The 20,279-nt window shown below is 49.5% G+C and overlaps 5 protein-coding genes across 5 annotated transcripts; 2 read left to right on the forward strand and 3 right to left on the reverse strand.

Annotated features, from left to right (window-relative positions):
- The first annotated feature begins 447 nt into the window (after positions 1-447).
- NCU02758 (G2/mitotic-specific cyclin-B) lies at positions 448-2,769 on the forward strand. The gene is made up of 4 exons (XM_958758.2): positions 448-827; positions 924-2,207; positions 2,274-2,412; positions 2,469-2,769. The coding sequence occupies exons 1-4, from the start codon at positions 816-818 to the stop codon at positions 2,579-2,581; spliced, it is 1,548 nt and encodes a 515-aa protein (XP_963851.1). The 5' UTR covers positions 448-815; the 3' UTR covers positions 2,582-2,769.
- On the forward strand, positions 2,543-3,426 carry NCU16375 (hypothetical protein). The gene has a single exon (XM_011395066.1). The coding sequence runs from the start codon at positions 3,014-3,016 to the stop codon at positions 3,410-3,412; it is 399 nt and encodes a 132-aa protein (XP_011393368.1). The 5' UTR covers positions 2,543-3,013; the 3' UTR covers positions 3,413-3,426.
- Positions 3,427-4,394: 968 nt separating this feature from the next.
- On the reverse strand, positions 4,395-6,858 carry NCU02759 (hypothetical protein). Its single transcript, XM_958636.3, has one exon. The coding sequence runs from the start codon at positions 5,688-5,690 to the stop codon at positions 4,737-4,739; it is 954 nt and encodes a 317-aa protein (XP_963729.1). The 5' UTR covers positions 5,691-6,858; the 3' UTR covers positions 4,395-4,736.
- Positions 6,859-7,467: 609 nt separating this feature from the next.
- On the reverse strand, positions 7,468-9,356 carry NCU02761 (hypothetical protein). Its single transcript, XM_958638.3, has 2 exons — positions 8,915-9,356; positions 7,468-8,858 (listed from the first exon to the last, which is right to left on the reverse strand). The coding sequence occupies exon 2, from the start codon at positions 8,392-8,394 to the stop codon at positions 8,041-8,043; it is 354 nt and encodes a 117-aa protein (XP_963731.1). The 5' UTR covers positions 8,395-8,858; positions 8,915-9,356; the 3' UTR covers positions 7,468-8,040.
- Positions 9,357-10,195: 839 nt separating this feature from the next.
- Positions 10,196-17,651, reverse strand: smco-1 (semicolonial-1). The gene is made up of 2 exons (XM_958639.3): positions 11,269-17,651; positions 10,196-11,207 (listed from the first exon to the last, which is right to left on the reverse strand). Exons 1-2 carry the CDS (start codon positions 17,073-17,075, stop codon positions 10,358-10,360), a joined length of 6,657 nt encoding a protein of 2,218 aa, XP_963732.3. The 5' UTR covers positions 17,076-17,651; the 3' UTR covers positions 10,196-10,357.
- Between the last annotated feature and the right edge of the window lie 2,628 nt (positions 17,652-20,279).

Consider the following 20,279-nt stretch of genomic DNA (forward strand, 5'->3'; position numbering starts at 1 on the left):
CATATTGCACGGCGCGTCATCACTTGTTGTGGTAATTTTGTTCCCTTTCCGGTGTCTTGGACTTCAAAGCTTCAAAGCCTCGCTGCACTAGTGACCTCGAAGGGCACTAGAGGTACTTTGCCCCAGTCCCAGCACGTCCGATCCGGTACCTGGGTGGGTGTCCACACGCCCGCTCCGTCCACTGGCACTCCAGCCCCATCCACTGGGCTGCACTGGCACTGGCACCTCCACCAAGACCTCGCAAAAACAAGACTCCCATTCTTCTCTGCCTCGTAAACATCATACCTCCCTTTCCCGTCCGCCAACTAGCATTCCCACTCCGCATCACCTGGACTCGCAAGGCCTTGCCATCACGACGGCAACCCTTGGCCTCGATCAGTCAATCTTTCCGGACGTCGCCATTGCGTGCTTTGCCCCGACCGTCGTCACCAATTGGGCAACATTCCCGATCAACAACAGCACATCCTTCACGGTCTCAGCCAACCTTCTGTTGCGGGACCCAGGGTTGATCTCCGGCTTCAACAACGTGCCGACAGCGACATCACTGCCGACCGCCGGTGTTCATTCTTCCCGACATCTTTGGGCTCTGTAGTCGGTGCGTCTAGTCTCATTGACTGTCCGTGTTCACAATTCCCTCGTCGTTCGCTCGTCGTTCGCGTCAACCCTCCCTCCGTGACAGGGATCGGTCTTTCAATAAGAACCAGTCTCTCCACCTCGAACTTCGCCAAAAACGAAACATCCAAATAGCTAGCTGACCTCCCCGTCAGTAGACACATTTCACATCAATTTCTGTGCCAGCATAGGTTTAGGCGAGAATGCCGAATCTTGTAAGTTTTACTGCACAGTTGGCATTGTCGTTCAATCATGCAATTGGTTGTCCACAGCCATGCTATGTTTGTACTAACTCAACCCCAACCCTGCAGCGGACGAGGAACCCGCGTTCACTCGCGAACGAAAATGACGAGAACAGTACAGCAACCACGACACGTATGACGAGGGCCAAGGCGGCCACTCTCCATGTCGACGAATTGTCCATGCCCGCGAAAACCATGCAGACCAAAAAGACGACGATTTCGACAACCACCGCCGCCACTGCCGCTCGCACTGTCGGTAAGCGGAATGCACTGGGCGACGTCAGCAATGTCACCAAGGTTGAAGTTGCGGGAACGAAGAAAGCGATTGCGAAGCCCGGCCTAGTTTCGAAGGCGGCCCAGCCGAGTGGCATCCAGAAGAAGACCACAACTGCTACGAGCCGTACTGCGACTACTGCCCGCCGTGCGTTATCCAACAAAGAGCCCAACAAGACGGTCGGCCCCAGTGCTGGTGCTGGCACCATTCCCGCCAAGCGCAAGCCTCCTCCGTCCACATCCAAGCTCGCCCCTATCAAGGAATCAGCACCTGTTGAAAATGAACCGGCCCGCAAGAAGATCCACGTCGAAGAGCCCGAGAAGAAGAAGGTTTCCAGGACTGAGGCCAAGGAGAACGATGCTCCCTCCAAGGCTGTGAAGCCGATGGCCGAGCCCCCCGCTCCCGTCGTCCGCGATGTCGTCCCTGTTCAGTCAGTGTATCCGCCAGGTGTTAAGGACCTTGACACTGAAGACCTCGAGGATCCTCTTATGGTTGCCGAGTATGCGACGGAAATTTTCGAGTACCTCCGCGACCTCGAGTGCAAATCAGTGCCGAACCCTCAGTACATGAGCCACCAGGACGACCTCGAGTGGAAGACTCGTGGCATTCTCATCGACTGGCTCATTGAAGTTCATACTCGGTTTCATCTGCTGCCCGAGACGCTGTTCCTTGCCGTTAACATCATCGATCGTTTTTTGAGCGAAAAGGTCGTCCAGCTCGATCGTCTTCAGCTCGTGGGTATCACTGCAATGTTTGTTGCCTCCAAGTACGAGGAGGTCCTCTCCCCCCATATTGCCAACTTTCGCCACGTTGCAGATGACGGCTTTACTGAAGCTGAGATCCTCAGTGCTGAGCGTTTCATTCTATCGACCCTCAACTACGACCTTAGCTACCCCAACCCTATGAACTTTCTCCGCCGCATCTCCAAGGCAGACAACTACGATATTCAATCCCGTACCCTTGGCAAGTACCTGATGGAGATCAGCTTGCTGGACCATCGCTTCATGCCTTACCGTCCCAGCCATGTCGCTGCTGCTGCTATGTACTTGGCACGATTGATCCTTGGCCGCGGAGAATGGGTAAGTTATACAGATGGATTTATAATACTCGCCATATCATCCTGTGGCTAATACTCATAATAACAGGACAAGACTATCGCCTACTATGCTGGCTATACCGAGGAGGAGATCGAGCCTGTATTCCATCTCATGGTTGACTATCTGGCCCGTCCCGTTATTCATGAAGCATTCTTCAAGAAGTATGGCAGCAAGAAGTTCCTCAAAGGTATGTCAAACAACCGGCCTTGCTTGTCTCGTAATCTTATTCTGACATCTTCTCAGCCTCCATCCTTACTCGGCAGTGGGCCAAGAAGAACGCTGTTCTCTATGGCGTTGTTGACGCCGAGATCCCACTTGACAAGCTCAAGGACCGCCCCGTTGACCAGCTGCCTTAAGCTTGTTTGGGTGCAGCTGCGTTCACGGGCTAGCATTTGGGTTCTGGCCCATACAATGTTCTCAAAAGAGGCTACGATGCGGTTGGATCTCGCTAGCGCTTGACGACATATCATGAAGTTATAGATGACGGTATGCCTTTTGTCTCTGAACCCAATGGAGACCGCGTTCGTCCAATTTTCCTATTCTCTCTCTCAAAAAAAAAAGCATCCTATTACCTGCTTGATGCACAGGGAACCGGCTCTAGGAAACACGGCGAGGGTTAATCACCTGGTCCGCGCCGACGGGCTGGCTTTTGTTTTTCCTTCATCTTTCCGGCATGGCAGGTTTTTGTTTTGCACTGCTCCTTATTTACACGCTCAAACTTTTCTTTGCGGTGGCGCCAGGTGTCAAGGGAAATCAGGGAGAGAGGCGTAGAGGTATCTCTTTATTTCATGTTCCTCCGTGCAGAGGGCCTCAAAGGTATGGTTAGGTTGCGGTTTCTCATTGTTTACCCCCCCCCACGGTTCGGCACGGAATTTATCATTACTGTTCTATTGCTGCTGCTCTCTCCAGATATCGGATTCTGCGCACAATCAAGCTCGGTGCATGGTGTGAATGATACAAGGAGAGAAGATGTATGTCAGTTACTGTGTGGTCGTTATGAAGAAACGGCTTTAGCGAAAGAGAAAACAACAAAAACGGTGATCCACTGGGAGGCAATGAACGCATGTCGTGGGAAGGTTGGGGAAAAGTACTACTGTACATACATACATTCTGACGGATTACAAAGTCCTCATCTGAATGGACTGATTTTCAGTTCGAGGCACACGGAATGGGAAGCATATGCATGAAGCAAGTGCCTGAGCAAATGTGATTCTTCCTTGTGGCTGTATTGATGATGAATGTGAGGTGTTCTCAGGATGGAATGGATCAAGGTTCTAGTGTATACAGTAGCGATACCCCAGACTTTATCGAGGACAGATGATGATGATTGAACAATAATGTTAGCGTATTCGTAATTAGTCAAACGGAGGAGAAGGCCAGATGTCCAGTCGAGGCTGTAGTTGTGAGTGTCCTTACCAGTTGGGGGGGGGGGGGGGGGGGGGGGGGTGGCATTCCAAAGCCAAGCAGGCTCTAAACTGAAACTATTCTGGCCGGTTCGGAGATTGTCTCATTCCAGTGCAATGAAAATGCTTCTATTATTGCTTGAAGACTACTGGGCAGGTTAAAGTACAGAGTTTTGGGGACTATTTTGAGGAACACTCGACTCCAACCCTCCAAATCCAACCGGCCCTCCTTAACGCTCCGGCCAGGTTCTTCGTGTTGGCTTGGTATCATTCTCCAAGGCGCTTGGCTTTTCAGTTTCATGGCTTTTGAGTTTCCTGATCTTCAACCTCCCGGTCTTTGACTTCCTACTCTAAGACTTCTTGGTGTTCCACCTCTTGGCTATCTACGTTGTTATCTGTGACCTCTTGGTTTTGTAGATTCCTGGTTTGAAAATTGGTCATTCGGAGCTTGAGCCGAGTCTCCGGCTCAATTATACTATAGACGAGCTTTCGTGGGCTGTTAACAGTATGTCCAACTGAACGATCCTGGGCTATGGCATCTGTGGCCTTAATTCCGTCTGGTTGAACAGTGCCAGGTTCACCTTCGGGCTTGGTGTCTGGGGGGCTCTGTAGCCTCAATTTCGACCTTCTTGTGTTCCGACGCTGACCATTGTGACCTCTGTTACAAGGTGATTATACAAGGTCAACTGGTGATGTTGTTAAAACACTTTATGGAAGTACGAAGTGAGTCCAATGCATGGGGCTCATGACATGGACATAGAATGTACAGATATGACGAAGCGATTCAATTGTCAGTTTTCTGGACATCGTTTGCTGTAAGGCAGTGGAGTCGACAAGACAATTCCTCGATAGCAGCACGGTGTTACCTGCTACATACTTCATGCCATATGCAGTTCTCTATCCTGGAAAAGAAAAGAAAAAAAAAAAAAGAAAGAAAGAAGGAAAAAAGAAAAGCGATACATCTCCCTCGAGGCCAATATCTTGACCTATAACTGGTTTTTTTCATCAACCGGCCGCCGGAGCATTTGCATCTCTACAATCCACACATGCCACCATCCCAGAGCTCATTTCGTCATCCTGAGGGACCCCCACACCCCCCTTCCCATCATCAGTGCACCGCACCAACCGAGGCACGCTGGCCAGCAGTCATGTCCGTCGAGCTGTGTCGACATGATACGTGCCGTCGAGAAGTCATCATTCTCCGCTTGGCTGCCCTACACCTAGAGACAAAGCTCCTAACGATGGCCTGATGAATCGGTTGCTTCATGACATCGCTGGGTCCGAAGGTTGGGATCATGGATGCGTCTGCAATGACAGACCACTCATCTGACGCGAATCCTGCTGAGTCGGTGGTCACCACCATGTCTACCACACTTCTCCTCGTCCCTCGCGGGTGCTGATAGGAAAAGGGCATGCGCATTGTCGACATGTTGGCGTCGAAGTTGATGGGCCCGCTATCCCGTCGCCGGTCGTTCCAAGAAACCATTTCCGTGTCCTCGAACTCTTCCACGGTCGAAAAGGCAATGTCGACCAAGTCAAAGCCAGGGGAGAGGGGTGTTGGCGCCAAACTGTCGCTGCCATCTTCGTCTGAGGGAACTATCAAGATGCTGCTGGGTACCGTGATGATCTTGGTAGACGCGGACGGTGTGTAGCCGTCATCATCTTCTTGTCGGCTTCGCTTGCGGGACCGTAGCGTCCGCGAACTGACTCTCAGAGTAGCGCGAAGGGGTGTGGGCGGCACTTCGTCGGGCCTTCCCAGGGATCGCTCAACCGCCACGCATCCATTGGATGCCTTGGGGGTTGTTGTTGTTGTGGTTGCTACCAGATGGTTGGCCATAAATTGACCAAGCTCGGGAGCGATTCCTGCGTCGGCGAGTCGGGTCCTGAAAGAGCAGGGATCATATCTTTTGGCGAGAGCCACGATGGGGGTAGTTGGTACCGGCGACTCTACTGCCCTTCTCTTGTCTTCCTTCTTGCTTCGGACCCGTTTCCGGGACATGAGGCGCCTAAGTCTGCCATTGATGCTATCGGGGTCTTGGGAGGTGGTGAAAGGGAGCGCCATGTTTGCTTGAAGATGGATGAATGCGATCCTAGACTGAGCTAAGGATCTTGTGAATTTGTTCCGCTGAGAAGGTGATGTTGGTGGGCCGACGTGACCGAATGATGTCCGCCGAGGTGTTATTCTTGATTCTGCTGGCTGCAAGAAGGGGTATATTGCATTACTCAAAGGCTTGAAAGGGTGCTGGAGACGTGCTGAAAGGTGCCGGCACCTCTACTTTGGAGCTGCTGTCGTTCTGGTGTTTGCTTGTTGCGTAACTGTCTAGAGGTACCTAATTTGAATGAGGGACTGTTTGGCTCTGCGCATCGTCGAATCCAGGCTCCTGGCGGCAGGCGTGGCTCAGCAAGCACAGCTATGTGCCTAGCGTAACCGTACGTCTCCAGCTGCCTTGTGATGCAGTAAGGTTTATGCCGTTAAGAGAAGTGACCAACGCCCGGTGTGCGACCAGCGCTCCTTGTGCGTAGAGGACCAGAGCTCTAAAGTGCAGGACTTGAAGCTATGTTCCTTCCTTCAGCCGAGAGGCTTGGTGGGTGGATGATGGAGAGGGAGTGAGAGTGGAGGCTTCCGGATGAAGCGGTGACCACAAAAGTGCAAGTGCAACTGTCGACTTTGTTGTTCCCGATCACTCGCTCTTTCGTTAGGCCGGGCGACCCGACGTCATGGAGCGTCAGACGAAACGTTCGACTGGTGGCAGCTGTCTCCCAGCAAGCTCCGTGCGACGGAAGACGGAAGTCAAATGGAAGGCAGGCGGGAAAAGAGCTTGAGGCGGAAGGTGAAGCTGCACAGAAGCTTTCGGGACATGATGTCTACATCCCATGGGGCATGCGGCTTGCTTCGTGCTGACACGCGTCTCTCTTTAAATAACAAGGCGACATGGGGGCACCTGTAACCACTCGTGCCCCCACATGGGAACGTCTGGACCAGTGTACGACGCTCTTATTAGCCTGGACAAGCTGACATGCTGGAACACAGGTTCACCTGATGCCGAGGAGGGTGTGGGTGGGTAGGTAGGTATGTTGCGCTGGTGAGTAAAACGTCCGAGTAAGGACCAAAAAGTGGAATGACACGAACCATGTTGAGCTTGGTGCCCGACCGACATACTACCAAACAAAGTGACCACTCTTGAAAGCACCCCCAGCAACAAGCGGGAGGCGGACCACACAGAGGCGGCAAAGGCGCTCAGGAAGTTGCAAAGTTGTAAGAACAGCTTTGATGGACTGTGAGGTGTAATCACGGGCCGGGCCTTTCGCGTCACCGCCTTCCCGTCGCTGGCCCCCCAAGGCTGGGCAACTCTGTAGCGAATCCAAGACGGCCACATGTATCTGGGGGAAATTGCTAGCTTGCAAAGTAGCACCCCAGTAGTCAGCAAACCCGCGTGCGTATTGACTGCGGATGTCTATCATGTGGCTCATCGTGATCGTGCAATGGAGACAGACCGACCCTTCCAATTCTTGCTGCTCCGTACTTTCCCGGGCAAAGCCAAGAGACACCGGAGCACGAAGCAGAGATCGGGACCGAAGAATTGGTCTAGCAAGCCGGACATCGGTACTACGATCCGAGACCCACATCGGGCCCCATACCGGTAGATCAGCCCCGCTGCCCCACAGTCGACGGACCCACGGGAACGCAATCCCGGTTATCAATCCCACTCCTTCTGTTCATCAAGAGTCAGGACAAGATATCTGAAACAGCCTGAGACATCCCAAGCATAAAACAAGCACCCTGTAGTGAGTTGGCAGAAGCAGTACAAAGGTTCTCAGCATGGCAATGAGGCATTTTTTGGGGGGTGTTTTATGTGTCGACTTTCATTCGAGACAAGTTATTGTAAGTTGTCAGAATTATTTGACAGCATGACTATCATACGTAGTCTACCAAACGACATCAACTCATCAAAAATATCGTCACCACAAGACGGACCAAATAAAAAGAAACAAAAAGTAGACGAGTTCAAAGTCCGTAAAGACAAGACGCCGCTCGGAATAAAAATAAAACGCCCCTAGTTCCGACAATAAAGAAGCCTGCTGATTCCAGGCCATTTTCAATATTTGCAGCGAGAGACTCGAAACAAAGCCACGACAAGAATATATAACCTCAACGCCGGGTCAGTATCCCTGTCAAGTCAGTCGGACATCAGCCGCCGACGTCAAGTTCCCAATACCTATTTTCCTTTCCCATCCTTATTCCCATTACTCCCCCAATTTGACATGTCCTCGTTTTCCTTCCTTCTGTCTGCCAGAGCTCGCGAGGGTCGGGGTTCTTTCTTTCTTTCTTTTCCCATTAACGTCACATCGTTCCTTTCTTGGCCGCCTATGTCCCAGTAGTAGGTTGATGCATGCCTGCTTCACCGCCCTTCTCAAAAGGACGGCATCTGCATCTTCTCCTCCAGACTGCAAAAGTACATATCGTCCGTCGGTCTTGGCTCCAAGACATTTGTGAGCTCCTGGGGGCCGACCTTTTCTTCCTCGTCCTCGGGTTCTGAAGGCACCAATCGAATGCCGAACAAAGAGCTCATGTTGCTGCCGGCGCGGTTGAGCGTGCTGCGGCTGGCCGTCGAGCTGGTTGGCGATACGAGTCTTTCCACCTCGCCGTCTGAGCTGCTAGTCCGGGACGAGGACGACGATGAGCGGGACCGGCGGCTTCGTAACGAGGTACGGAGACCGTGGGGGGTGAGACGAGCGGCAAGGGAGTGGAAGCGTGAGTTGTGCATTTTGAGTGGTTGGCTGAGATGTGCGGATGTTTCTTTTTTCTTCTTTTGGTTCAGGTTGTTGCTGTCGTTGTCGTCAAAGAATGTGGAGTAACCCCGGTGGGTACGGTGAGTGGCAGCGTCTAAGGACGGTGATGTGTAGAGCGAGCGATAGGTATGATGAGACTGAGCAAAATCGTCTCTCTCAAGTGTTCGGAAGTCTTATGAAGCTGGGTTTCTTGCTGCTGAAAATGACTGGCTTGTTATACTGGGCTGGGCCGCAGATAGATTTGAAACCCAAATAATAATAAAAAGAGAGTGATGTGACAGAGACAGATTCGAATGAACAAGAAGCCGGCTCTTGGTTCGTTCTTTTTTTTTCAGTCAATGTACGGGAGACGGGAAGGTTGAGAACTGGACGGCGAGCTTGAGCTGACGAAGTAAAAGGGCAAAAGCCGGACTTGGAGCAGAGAAGTGGGCGAACGTCTCTTTAAAATAGACATCAGCACTATTGATGACCGTCTTGATGGAAGTGCAAGGGTACCTAGACTTTCGATCCGTCACCTGGAGCCGGGAAGTCGCTCCCAAAGGGGGGTGAGGGTGGTCCGGTGTCGTCGACGTGCAATTGCTCCCCCCGTTGAAACATTGCACAGAGATGAGTGGCAGAAAGAGAGAAAGGGTCCGGGAATGCCAAGGGAAAATGGAAACCACTACTACCCTGCCTGACTGTCGTCCATTCGAGGGACTACCTAAGTAAGTCGCAAGGGGATAATGGAAAGGTTAAATCGGTCATGCATTCCATTTCATGAAACAGGACCAACGGTTCCGGAAAAGAAGGTGATTGTGATGCAAGGAGACGCCAACCGTCAACCAAGCCAACAGCCCAGACTCGACTCACTACGAGAGCACAAATTACCAACCTAGGCCATGATACCGACAATCGGTTCTCTTAGGTTTGCGAATCGTTGATCATCATTGGGGTTTTTCCAGCTCTCTTGCTTATTGCGATGCAGTGCCTGTGGGGAGCCATGCACAGATATGGGGAAGACCGTGGACAAGGACGGGGACGGGGACAGCCTTGAAAAGGACAGGTGCCATCATGCAATGGGAGTCTGGCCAGACCATCCAAGTGGTGAAACAAGTTCCGAATCTTCGCTTTTTGCCCTGGTTAAGCGGGCCCTTTTGAAACCAGCACAGGCTCGATGGGATGGTGGATTCAAATCGCCAAGGGGCACTTAGTGTAGACATGACATGACATACATTAACAGATTGATGCGAGAAATGCACTGGATGTTGTTAGTATCCCCCACACATCCAGGGGGAGGGCGCACGTTGGAGCGGTCTCAGGGGTATTGGAAAAAGCGACACCTAGTTGCATGTGTTTCACAAGGAACATCACAAACCTTGAGGTTATCCTCGCCTCTGTCAATGTTACCCATCAACGCCCTTTTGCCCTCAGTTGGTTGTCGCTATATGATGAGTTGCCGGTGGAATAGTAACCATCACTGCCGGACATGATTCCTAGGCAAAACCTAAGCCACCTCCTCGTGTGCCTGCATTACTGCATAACATCATGACAGCTTAAGTAGCCTCAAGGACCATTCTTCGCATTACTGGACATTGTTTATCTGACTACCAATGACTCCCTAGCTCCCTCCCCATCCATGTCGAATATTCCGTATTGAGCTTTCCCTTGTCTCCTCCAAGCCCAGATCACAAACAGAGGCAGACGAGACAAAGTCGTCAATGGCAAAAGAGACATAAATGGATGATCCTTCTGTATCCAGTCCTTTAATCATCACGGTTCGGTGGCGAATCTGGTGGGATTGACCAAGCGAAGAACCACCACAGCTGCACTGAATGCGGAAACACCAACATGACGCCTCAGCTTGTACACCAAAAACGCAATATGTATGCACAAATGAAATGATTATAGTACAAGATTATTTCGCCATAAGTTCTCGTCATCTTCGCATCTCCAATTGATTTAGTAAGCCCCCGAGTATCCTCCCCCGGAAGCTCTTGACCCTCCTCCCCAATCCGTATCATTCTGGCTCCGTCTCATCGTCGCGCTCCTCCTGATACTGGCCACCCACACGGAATCATCCAGCATCGAGCTGAGTTTCGAGGGACTGACGGAGCTTCCGCGCTTGGTACCCTCGCCGCCGGGGCTTCTTCCGCCATTATTATCATCCAGAGCACTCCCGCCACCCAAGCCCATGCTATCCATCGTCCCTGACCCGCCGCCCCAGCCACCGGGCGAAGGGGCGTTTCCTCCTCCAATTCCTGAGGAATCGTGCAATTCGAAGCTGTAGGCATGCGTGTTGCGATGCGACACAGAGTTGGACGACTTGTTCATGCGAGGGCCGGCGAGTGGATGGCCGTATGAAGTATCAAACGACGAAAGGTCGGCGCTCGCCCCAGACCAGCTGCGGTGATGAGCTGTGCGAGCATCGTCTGCTGATAGAAAGGATGCGCCACCGCCGGGATTGACTGTACTGGAACCAGAGCCGAACGGATTCGTGAGTGTGGATTCGAAAAAATTTGTACCAGCAGCAGTACTGCTGCCGCTTCCGCTAGCTCTCGCACTGTTTTTGCTGTTGCTGTCCTTGTTTTGCTGTTCATTGTCTGTTTGATTTTCATGATCGTTATCCACGTAAATTTCAGGTACGCCCAGCTGTGGAATCGCCGTGAGCCGAGCAGACCGCTTGAGCTCCATGTGGCGCTGAAACTTGCGAGAGTAGTAAATCATGTCGAAGAACCCGAGGACGACGCGACGGTGTATTTCCTCCTCAACGCGTTGAAGACGTGAGCGGCGACGAAGGAATTCCTCGAGACTGTGAAATAATGTCAGCAATCAGTTGCGTCTTTGCTCGGCTTATGGGTTTCAGTACGCACCGTAAGCTCTTGCTGTCGTTAATAATCTTATAATGTGCCAGAATCATAAGAACAGTGGTAAAGGAAATGCCTCTTTCTGGATCCGCAGACACCATCACCTCCTCGAAGAAGATGTTGAACCGCCGTCTGCGTTCGCGCACCTTAGCGACATCAATTTGTGATATCCGTTCGTTTAACTTTTTGAGATCCAAGCTAGTTTGAAACTGCGTGGTACTAATGATCGAGGCATGTCTGATGCTTGACGTGTCTTCACCACGAACATCTTCGAGGATCTGGCGCACCGAGTCATGGCTTTCATAAATGCGCATCTCGAACACGCCCGACAGTTCACCCAAGAGGCGCGGGAAAGCCTCCTTGCTGATAAATCCAGTCCCTGAAGGGTCAACACTGCGCCATGCTTCCTTGAAGCGCCGGAGCTCGTCCCGATCCACCATGGCAAGTCCGCTTGTCCGCTGGTATACGTACGAAAAACTTTCGTAAATCAGCGAAACAAACAAGTTAACAAAAATGTACATGCTGATGATGTTCCACGCGATGAAAAGAGCACGCGCCCATGCGGTGCTGCCGCAATCGCTGTCAGAGAAATTGGTGCTCTCCACACAAAGCGGCGGTTTGATCTTAGCAAAGTCTTCCATAACCTGATTCCAGCCCTCTCCGCAACTGAACCGGAAGAGTAGGATCAGGGCATTCGGCACCGTACGGAGATTGACATAGTAATCAGTGCTATTTCCGAAACGGGTGAGACTAAATGTCTGTGTAAGTGCAATCGCAAACACCAGAAAGAAAACGAGCCATGTGGCCAACAGGCTTCCGATAGTTGTCAGACTGGCGGCAGCTGTCTTGAACAGTTGATCAAGCGCATCATTGCGGGGAATGAGCATTAGGACGATCGCCACCAGAAAGAACTTGTGTAATTGAATGTACGTGTCCAGCTTCGTGTTCGTCATGAAAAGGATCGTCGTGGCGAATGCACCAGTAACAGTGATGAGGGAGAACATGTCCCAAGAACTCTTGCGAAAGCGGCTCCAGCCAAGCCCCACAATCCGAATCACGATGTTGGCGATGTAGATGAGTGTGAAGAGTAAGAACAAAGCGTCCCTGGTGTTTGTCCACCAATCTGGCTCGCTGTAGAACTCGGAGAGAAGGAGTATAAGATGCAAGACCAGAACGCTGGTGATGGCCATATACCATTTCCCTCGCTTCTCAATGGCACGTTTATGGCACCATATCTTCCACTTGTTCTTACTCTCGTCATATGAGCTTTTGGACGGCGAGATTTGGCGGAGAAGCTTCCGCAGCTCGAGCCAGGATCTTTGCTCGGCAGTCAGGAAAGCAACACCTGTTTGTTCAGTATAGTTCCTCATGAACACAGAGATAAAGAGCGTCAACACAAAGACTGTCGCCAATAGGTTGAAGACGACCAAGAACAACGCATTTCCTTGGCCGCTGTAGGGAGCCCCCGACTGCGGCTGCAAACCCCTACCGGTAATGGCTTGAAGAGCAAAAGACACGTCAACCCAGCCCTCTTGGCTCACAATCTGGAAAAGAATGAAGAGAGACGAGCCAAAATCGTCAAAGCTGAAGTATGGGTTCGCTACTGATCTCGGAGCAAGAACGGGCCAATTGTTGTTGTAAGGGGTGCTGTTCCATTCACCAAAGCAGTCATCCAGGCTGACTATTCCCTCCGAGCTGTCGTTGCATGCAAGCAGTTTACCGTGGAAAAGGTTGACCCCATAAATAGCAAAGGGAATAAGGAGGGATATAGAAACGAAAGCAGCGCTCAAGATCTTCCACCCACCCACGATGAGGAGCGAGTGGAAAGTGTCCATCGCACTTTCGCTGATGTTGAGCAGGCGCAGGGCCCTTAATGCTTTGAAGGCACCCACAGCTCTAGACACGGCTCCGTTTCGGGTAAATAGAGTGATGACGTTGATCCAAAGAGTTATGAGCACAATGGCATCAATCACACCCCAGGTGCTGCGGAAGTATGCATTTGGTGTCCAAAGAAAGCCGTCTGCTATAACCTTGATGAGAGCTTCAAGGGTGAAGACAATGGCAAACCCCGTGTCTACCCAGCGGAACCAGTCAAACGCATTCTCGCCATACTTTTCGAAGTATTCCTTTTGGTACAAGGGTGTAGTAATGCAAGCAAGCACCACCATGATCACGATGGCTGCATAAATCAGAGTCGAGAAGGTGTACCATGCATATTTATTGGGCTGCGCCCCCTCGAAGCGCTCAGTTCCCCGACCAGGGCCGACCAGACTTTGACAAAGACGTCGTATGGGATTTCTGGGTTTGAAAATGAACAGGGAATTGTTGTAGTTGGGGTGGCGCATCAAATACTCTCTCTGTTGCCTCTGGCGGCGTCTCGTGGCATTCATCGCCTGGGCGGCCATAGTTCGTGGATCGAGATTCTCACCCAGCCCGTGCAAATTGACGTTCGAATAGAAAGGGTTGGGTTCACGGCTAGTAAACACTGACACGAGTTTTCCCCAAAAAGAGGAGAGTACCCCGGGAGTGACACCGTCATGTTGCATGGCTGCACTACTACCCAGATGGGAAGTTGGCTGACCATCGGGAGAGCTTTGCTGGAGAGGGTCCATATCGTCGTCAAGGAAGTCGTGTACCACGGCCTCTTTCAGAAGCATCTCCATCATAGCAGGGCCATAGTCGAGCGGATCCCTCTGTTTTCTTGACCGGCCAAAATTGAAAACTTTGGATAATGCCAGGTTGCTCGAAGAAGAATGTCCTAGTTCCTTGCGCTGGAGGAATGCCTTAACCTGTTCAAGACGCTTGACATCCTCTCCAACATCAAAATTTTCTTGGATGACGGCAATGAACATGTTGATCAAGATAAAATAAGCGAGAATGAACCAGCCGACGAGAAAAATGGCGCCAATCCAAGCAGTGTGCAGGTGGTGAGTGCTGGCAGTGACGCTGTAGAGGATGTCGGTCCAGTTCTCAGTCGACATAACTTGATACATCCCTAAGAAGGAATTATAAATGGTGTTGAACGGGATTCTAATTTCCTCTCCACCATCATCTTCTCTCGGTAGTTCGCCACGGAATAATTGCGCTGCGAAGATGGCCATCAGAAAAGTGATGAGGAAGACAAACGACATTAGATTACCGATACCAGTGACGTTTCCGAGCACAAGCCGGATTAATTTCCTTGTCATGGGAATAACCATGACTAAACGGTAAACTCGCAGGATTTGGAACGCGGTAAGCCAATTGTAAACTTGGCCAGAATTCCGTATAGGAGGGACGAGGATGATTGAGGTGGCTACAGCAAGCCCCAAGTCGACAAGGTTCCGTTTCCTACGGTGAAAACCTCGGATGTCTGCAGCCAAGCGGATGATGATTTCGACATCGAGCAGAAGAGTGACCACAGGCTCTGCTATATTGACGAAACGCTCTCGGTCTGACTTCATCCTGGCGCTGCGGAGAGACTGTGCCAAAAGTCCAAAAGCGATGATCAAGATCCACAAAGGTTTTGTCCTGTTATATATTCTTTGCAGCAATGTCGGCCTACGCATGGTATCATCAACTCGAGATGAAGTCATGCCAGGAGGTTCATCCGCAGTAAAAGCGCTAGCCTTGGACTCTTCTCGGATGACCTGAAACGACGACGTGATGACGGCAATCAACAAGTTGGTCATCCAGAGCAACATTATAAGAATGCCAGCACCATAGAAGAGGGCCGACGGGAGGAAATCTGAGCGGATAGTGTGATACATCAAGTCCGACCAGGTGTTGGCGCTCATGATGACAAACACGAGCTCCAAAGAATGGCCGATATCGTCGAAATTGACCGTTCCATTGAAGGGGTTTTCTTGCCGGATGCATATTGAACCTCTCGGGCAGATGAAGCCCTTGGCACGCGAAGTTCCGTTCTTCAAATCAATTAGGGATTCCTTTTCGTGACTATAAACCCAGGGCATGGTTTCACCCGTCACGTTGTCAATATGCCCTCCACAAAAGGTCATATCCGGCGTATAAGCTGCTTGGAAGTTGGTGGGATCATCGGGATCTATCCAAAGACATTGACGACTCAGACTTGACTTAAAGCTCTGCACGCCAATGATGGCAAAGAGAAGCCAGAAGAAACCCATCAAGAAGGAAACTCGGACGAGCAACGGCGCGGCCTTCTTCAGACTTCGTAAGATGATCAGATTTCCCTTTGTAAGGGCGAGTAATCGAATGATGCGCAAGCAGCTTAGCATGCGGAAGACGTACATATGGTGCTTGCTCTCAAGACCAGTGACGCCTAATACGAAGGATATCCAGAAGGAGACAACGGCTACGAAGTCTAACCTATTAAAGCCATGGCGGAGAAAGGCGCGGCGAGCCAGGTGACGTCGCTGTTGATCCTCGAGCGTTTGAATTTGACTGTGGGCCATGGTAAAGGATCTCGTGAACGGAGCAGGCTCGAAGGGCTCTTGCCGGGTTTGACGAACCGATCTCTGACGCTGCGGTCGGAATATAACCCGATACTGTTCGGCCAGCCTTTCACGGAAGCGCCGTTTGTTCTTGGCTTCTTCGTATTCGGGGGCGTTGATGATGAAGCCAGACACAATAATTCTCGCTATGAGTTCGATAGTAAAGATGACAAACAGGACAAATATGGCCCAGTCTATCCTGGTGCTACCCCAACGCTCAGGCCGACCGTTTCCATCAGCCAGCACATCTGGCGCAGCCTCAACAGCTAGGAGGACGGCTTGAAGAACGATTAAGATGAGAATGAGTGGCTCAGCCCATGGGTTGACCAACAAATCGCAAAGCCACAAGCGCAGTGGATTGTCAGGGGAAAATATCCCCAACGACTTGCCCTTGAGCGGATTGTTCCTAGGATTGCGTGACCGGGGCCTGAAGGCCGGGTGCTGTGGAAAGACATGATGCGATTCAGGTCGCTTTTCCGTGGGGTTTTGTTCCATTTGTGACGGATAGGAGGTGTCAACCAGCATGGGGCCCGATGCGTGGCCCGTCCGCGGGCGATCCATGCTCGGCGAGCGTGAGCGGTCTCGTTGCGTTTGCTGGTCAATCAAATCACCCTCTCCACTGATCATGACAACACGCTGAGACATGGCCCTCATAATGGAACCTGCCCTTGACAAAGCGCCACTCGTTGATAGCGACCGAGAGCGGCGTCCATCACTAGGAACCAGACTACCTCCATAACTCCGGTAACGGTCCGCGGTAAAGTTGTTTTCCAGATCAAAACCAAGCATGGTGTTGCGGGGTCGCGAGGAGCCACTGCCAAGATCAGAGACGGTCTGGAAACTATCTCTTGGTACAGCCTCTCCTTCTGGCGCGTCCAATCGACCGATGGGCTGGGCTGCGGGCTTCAGAGGGACTCTATCCGACTCCACAGAGTCCGTATCGGTACGCTCCTCGTAATAGGGATGCGGCACACTGTAGGGGTCACTTGCGGCAGGCATATAGGAGGCTGAAGGGAGCGGTTCATGACCATGGCCAGGAATATTCGGAGGCAAGGCGAACTGAAGCGCCATGTGGTCGTTGAGCGAACCAGCGGCGCTTCGGTGGTCGTGGCCGGGCGCATATGGATGTTCCCAGTACGTAGAGAGCCCGGGAAGGTTGGCGGACATGGGAGCAGCCAAAGGCGAGGGCATCTGAAGTCCGGCTCCCGAGTTGCGGACGTTATTATCGGTTCCGCTAGTCCTCCCACCGCCGCCCTCTTGCTCCTCCGAAACCGGTCGTAGATCGCGCAATGGAATGGACTGCTGGTGAGAAGGAGAGGATACCGAGGCCCGTCGGGGCGAAGGTGCTGGATGATCGCTCATTTTGACAGATCAACAGTTTTTGTGTTGTTTCTGGGCAGCCTCCGAGGCAAGCAACACTAGTTTTAAGGCTCAGCGCAACGTGCCACAGCACTTGGAACATATAATGTCAGGATTTGCAAGCCAGCATTATATGGGCACCAAGGGACCTTGAGCTAGCGTCACAGCCATAGATCTGCGCGCTCGAAGTCGGACGAAGCAGACAGCTATGTGGCAATGGTAAGACACACGAGCTGGAGTGATGTCAAACGTAGTAATGCTACAGTCTCCCGACAACCGCCGTATGTCTCGAAGGATCGGCTTGATGGTAGGATTGTCTTGTGAATTGCTCGACGGCTCGGTGGGAATCCTCGATTTCTCGGTCGATCGATCGGTCGGTCGGTCATAGGCTAGTTGAGGCGTAGGTCAAGAAGATATGCGCTGGGCTCCATGAATTGGATATCGCGGCAAGCAGGGCAACGAGGGGCGCAGTCAGGGGGCACCAGCTGGATGTGGTGATCGGAATCGCAGGATTCGCAGGGAAGCGGAGGTGTAGACCGGCAAATATAAAGTAAGGTAACGAGCGAGTAGGACGACAGATGGACGGGAAGCGCGGCGCTCTTTCTTTGCTTCTCTGTATTTATCTGCAACTAAGGTGGCTTGTACGTCCCGGTTGTTGAACGTGGGTCTTGATTGTTGAAGAGAACGGAACTGAATAAAAAGGTATGGGCGAAGACAAGGTCAAAGCAATGCTTGCGACGATAGGGTCCGTGGTTCTGTTTTGCGGCTGTTTGCGGGGATGATGTCCTGACGAGGTCCGCCTGGTTGAGGATTTAGATGTCAAGGGGAGGGAAAGATGTCCATTCATTCTAGAAGTTCAATGTTCAGCTTCAAAGCGTTCTCGACCCGGGGATGCCAGTCGGCGCTGCCTGGGGTCGGGCGGGCCACCTTCCAGCCGCAGTCTCAGGGCAGTCTCCGCTTTTCGCTAGGCTGTCTGGGACTCAATTCCACTTTGACGTTTCCTGTTCCTGGCGTTCCTGCTCAATCCATCCTACCTGCGCTAGTGTACTACTGCGCGGTTACAGCACAGGTGCAGCTCAGTACGGCCAAGGTATTTTACATACAGTACGCGAACACAAGTGTATAGTACTTGGGGGGTTCTGGGCGCCAAGGCTTCCTTTCCCCCCTCTTTTTACCCTCTAAAGAGGGGGCGCGGAAAATTTGGGACAGCAATTAAATATGGGACACTCCACATAGAAATTTACTAGCAAAGTAACCCATCTACATACTCAATACCTATATTATATATTGAAATTTATTAATACAACGTCGTTAGGAAGCTTAGTAGACTACCTAAATAGGAAGAGTATACATATAATGAGAAATCTAATAATTTATTTAATTTATTTGAATACGTTATAGTATTATATATATAACCAATTAAACTCCCTCCTTACTTATATATACTTCAAACTTCCTCCTCCTACTTTAACAAAACTTACCCCGGCCATTACCTACTTAAATACCTTATTCTAAGTTGGACTATACCTTCGATTAATAGCTTTATTATACTTCCCTATATAGTATCCTCAAATCTATATTCTCGTAAGAGGAGGGGAATTATAGGGGTAACTACTAAAGAGGGACTAAATTTAAGTAGTAAAGTTATATTAATAGTAGGGGGTATACGCTATTCAAACTTCTTCTTAGGAGCTAGTATAACTAGGGGTTTAATTAATTAACCAATTAACTAACTAGCTAATTCACTCCTCCTCTCGCCAAGTAAAAACTCCCTATTCTCTTCATCCCTATTATTGTTATCCTCCTCCTCCTTATTATTAACTTTCTCTCCTATTACTATAGTAATATCATCCTTATAGAAATCTTTAATGAAAGTTTTATCTATCTCCTCCTCGAATTGTATTTATATATATAGATTTCTAACGATTTAAAAGAAGGTTTTTAGTTGGGTAGCGGGCTATATTACTAACTAAGCGGCTAGCTAGCGGCTAGTAATAATCTCAATATCCTTATTATTAAAAATAATTAGTAGAAGGTACTCTATATAATACTAAGCTTACTAGTATACTAATGGTTTACCCTCCTTATCGACTTAATAAAGGAGACTCTCCTTTATATTAAATATATTATTATTATAAACGGGGATATACTCCTATTAATTATCCTTCTTATATTTCTCAAACTATACAATCTATATAACCTTCTTTAGCTTACCACCCTCTATATCCTTCCTCTATTAATTTTTAAATTATTTTTATATAACGCTATTAATCCTCTTTATAGCTTACTCTTAACGTTTTATTTCGTTTTATATTTCTTATTAAGCTCTCTCTATTACCTTAGTATTAAATTCGTCTTTTAAAAGTAATAAAAATAAATTACTATTAAAAATTTTATATATTTTCCTCCTTATTCGACAATCAAAGTTGGCTTCTCTTTCGTAATTATACTAGTAATATTTTTAAATCTTATTATAATTAAGAATCGCCTCTCGAATAATTTAGAGTATATAAGGGTAATTGATCCGTATTAGGGAGCTAAACGTATAAGAGTAACGGTTAATAATATAGTTAGTAACTTCAATAGCTTTCTTAAAGTAGTCCTTATACGGTATTATAGAGGGATAAGTAGGGTTAAATTTAAAAGAGTACTACTTAGCTTTAATTTATAATAACACCCTTTATCTATTAATTAGCTAAAAACTAGTATCCTTAAATCTATTTATAATATTATAAATTATAAAACTATTAATAATAATTTTATTAAATTCTCTAATAAACGTTGTACGGTTGAAATTATATTCCCCTTACTATACAAATTCACGAAGAGCTTTCTAGTAATAGGATTTAAATAAGAAGAAGACTCCTACATTAAGTAGCTATATAATATAGGTAGAGTATAATAGTAAAGTAAGGATTTAAATATCAAATGCTTTAATATACTATTTAACTACTATATTGCAATAGCTATTAAACCTATTAATTATAAATAATTAATATATAGGTGATAGGGTAATACGGGTTCTTCAGAATACTACGATGCAAATGCAAGTGTAGTATTAAAAGAAGAAAAGAAGAAGATATTGTAGGAAGAAAGGCCGAGCCGAAGGCTGGCCTAGAAAGGAATCCCTTTATAGGAATTCCTTATCTTATCGCTGGCCCACTTAATGTGGAGTCATACGACCTGACAGGCTTACGCAAGGCACGT

This window comes from Neurospora crassa, linkage group I, assembly GCF_000182925.2.
Source record: "Neurospora crassa OR74A linkage group I, whole genome shotgun sequence".
Lineage (NCBI taxonomy): Eukaryota > Fungi > Ascomycota > Sordariomycetes > Sordariales > Sordariaceae > Neurospora > Neurospora crassa.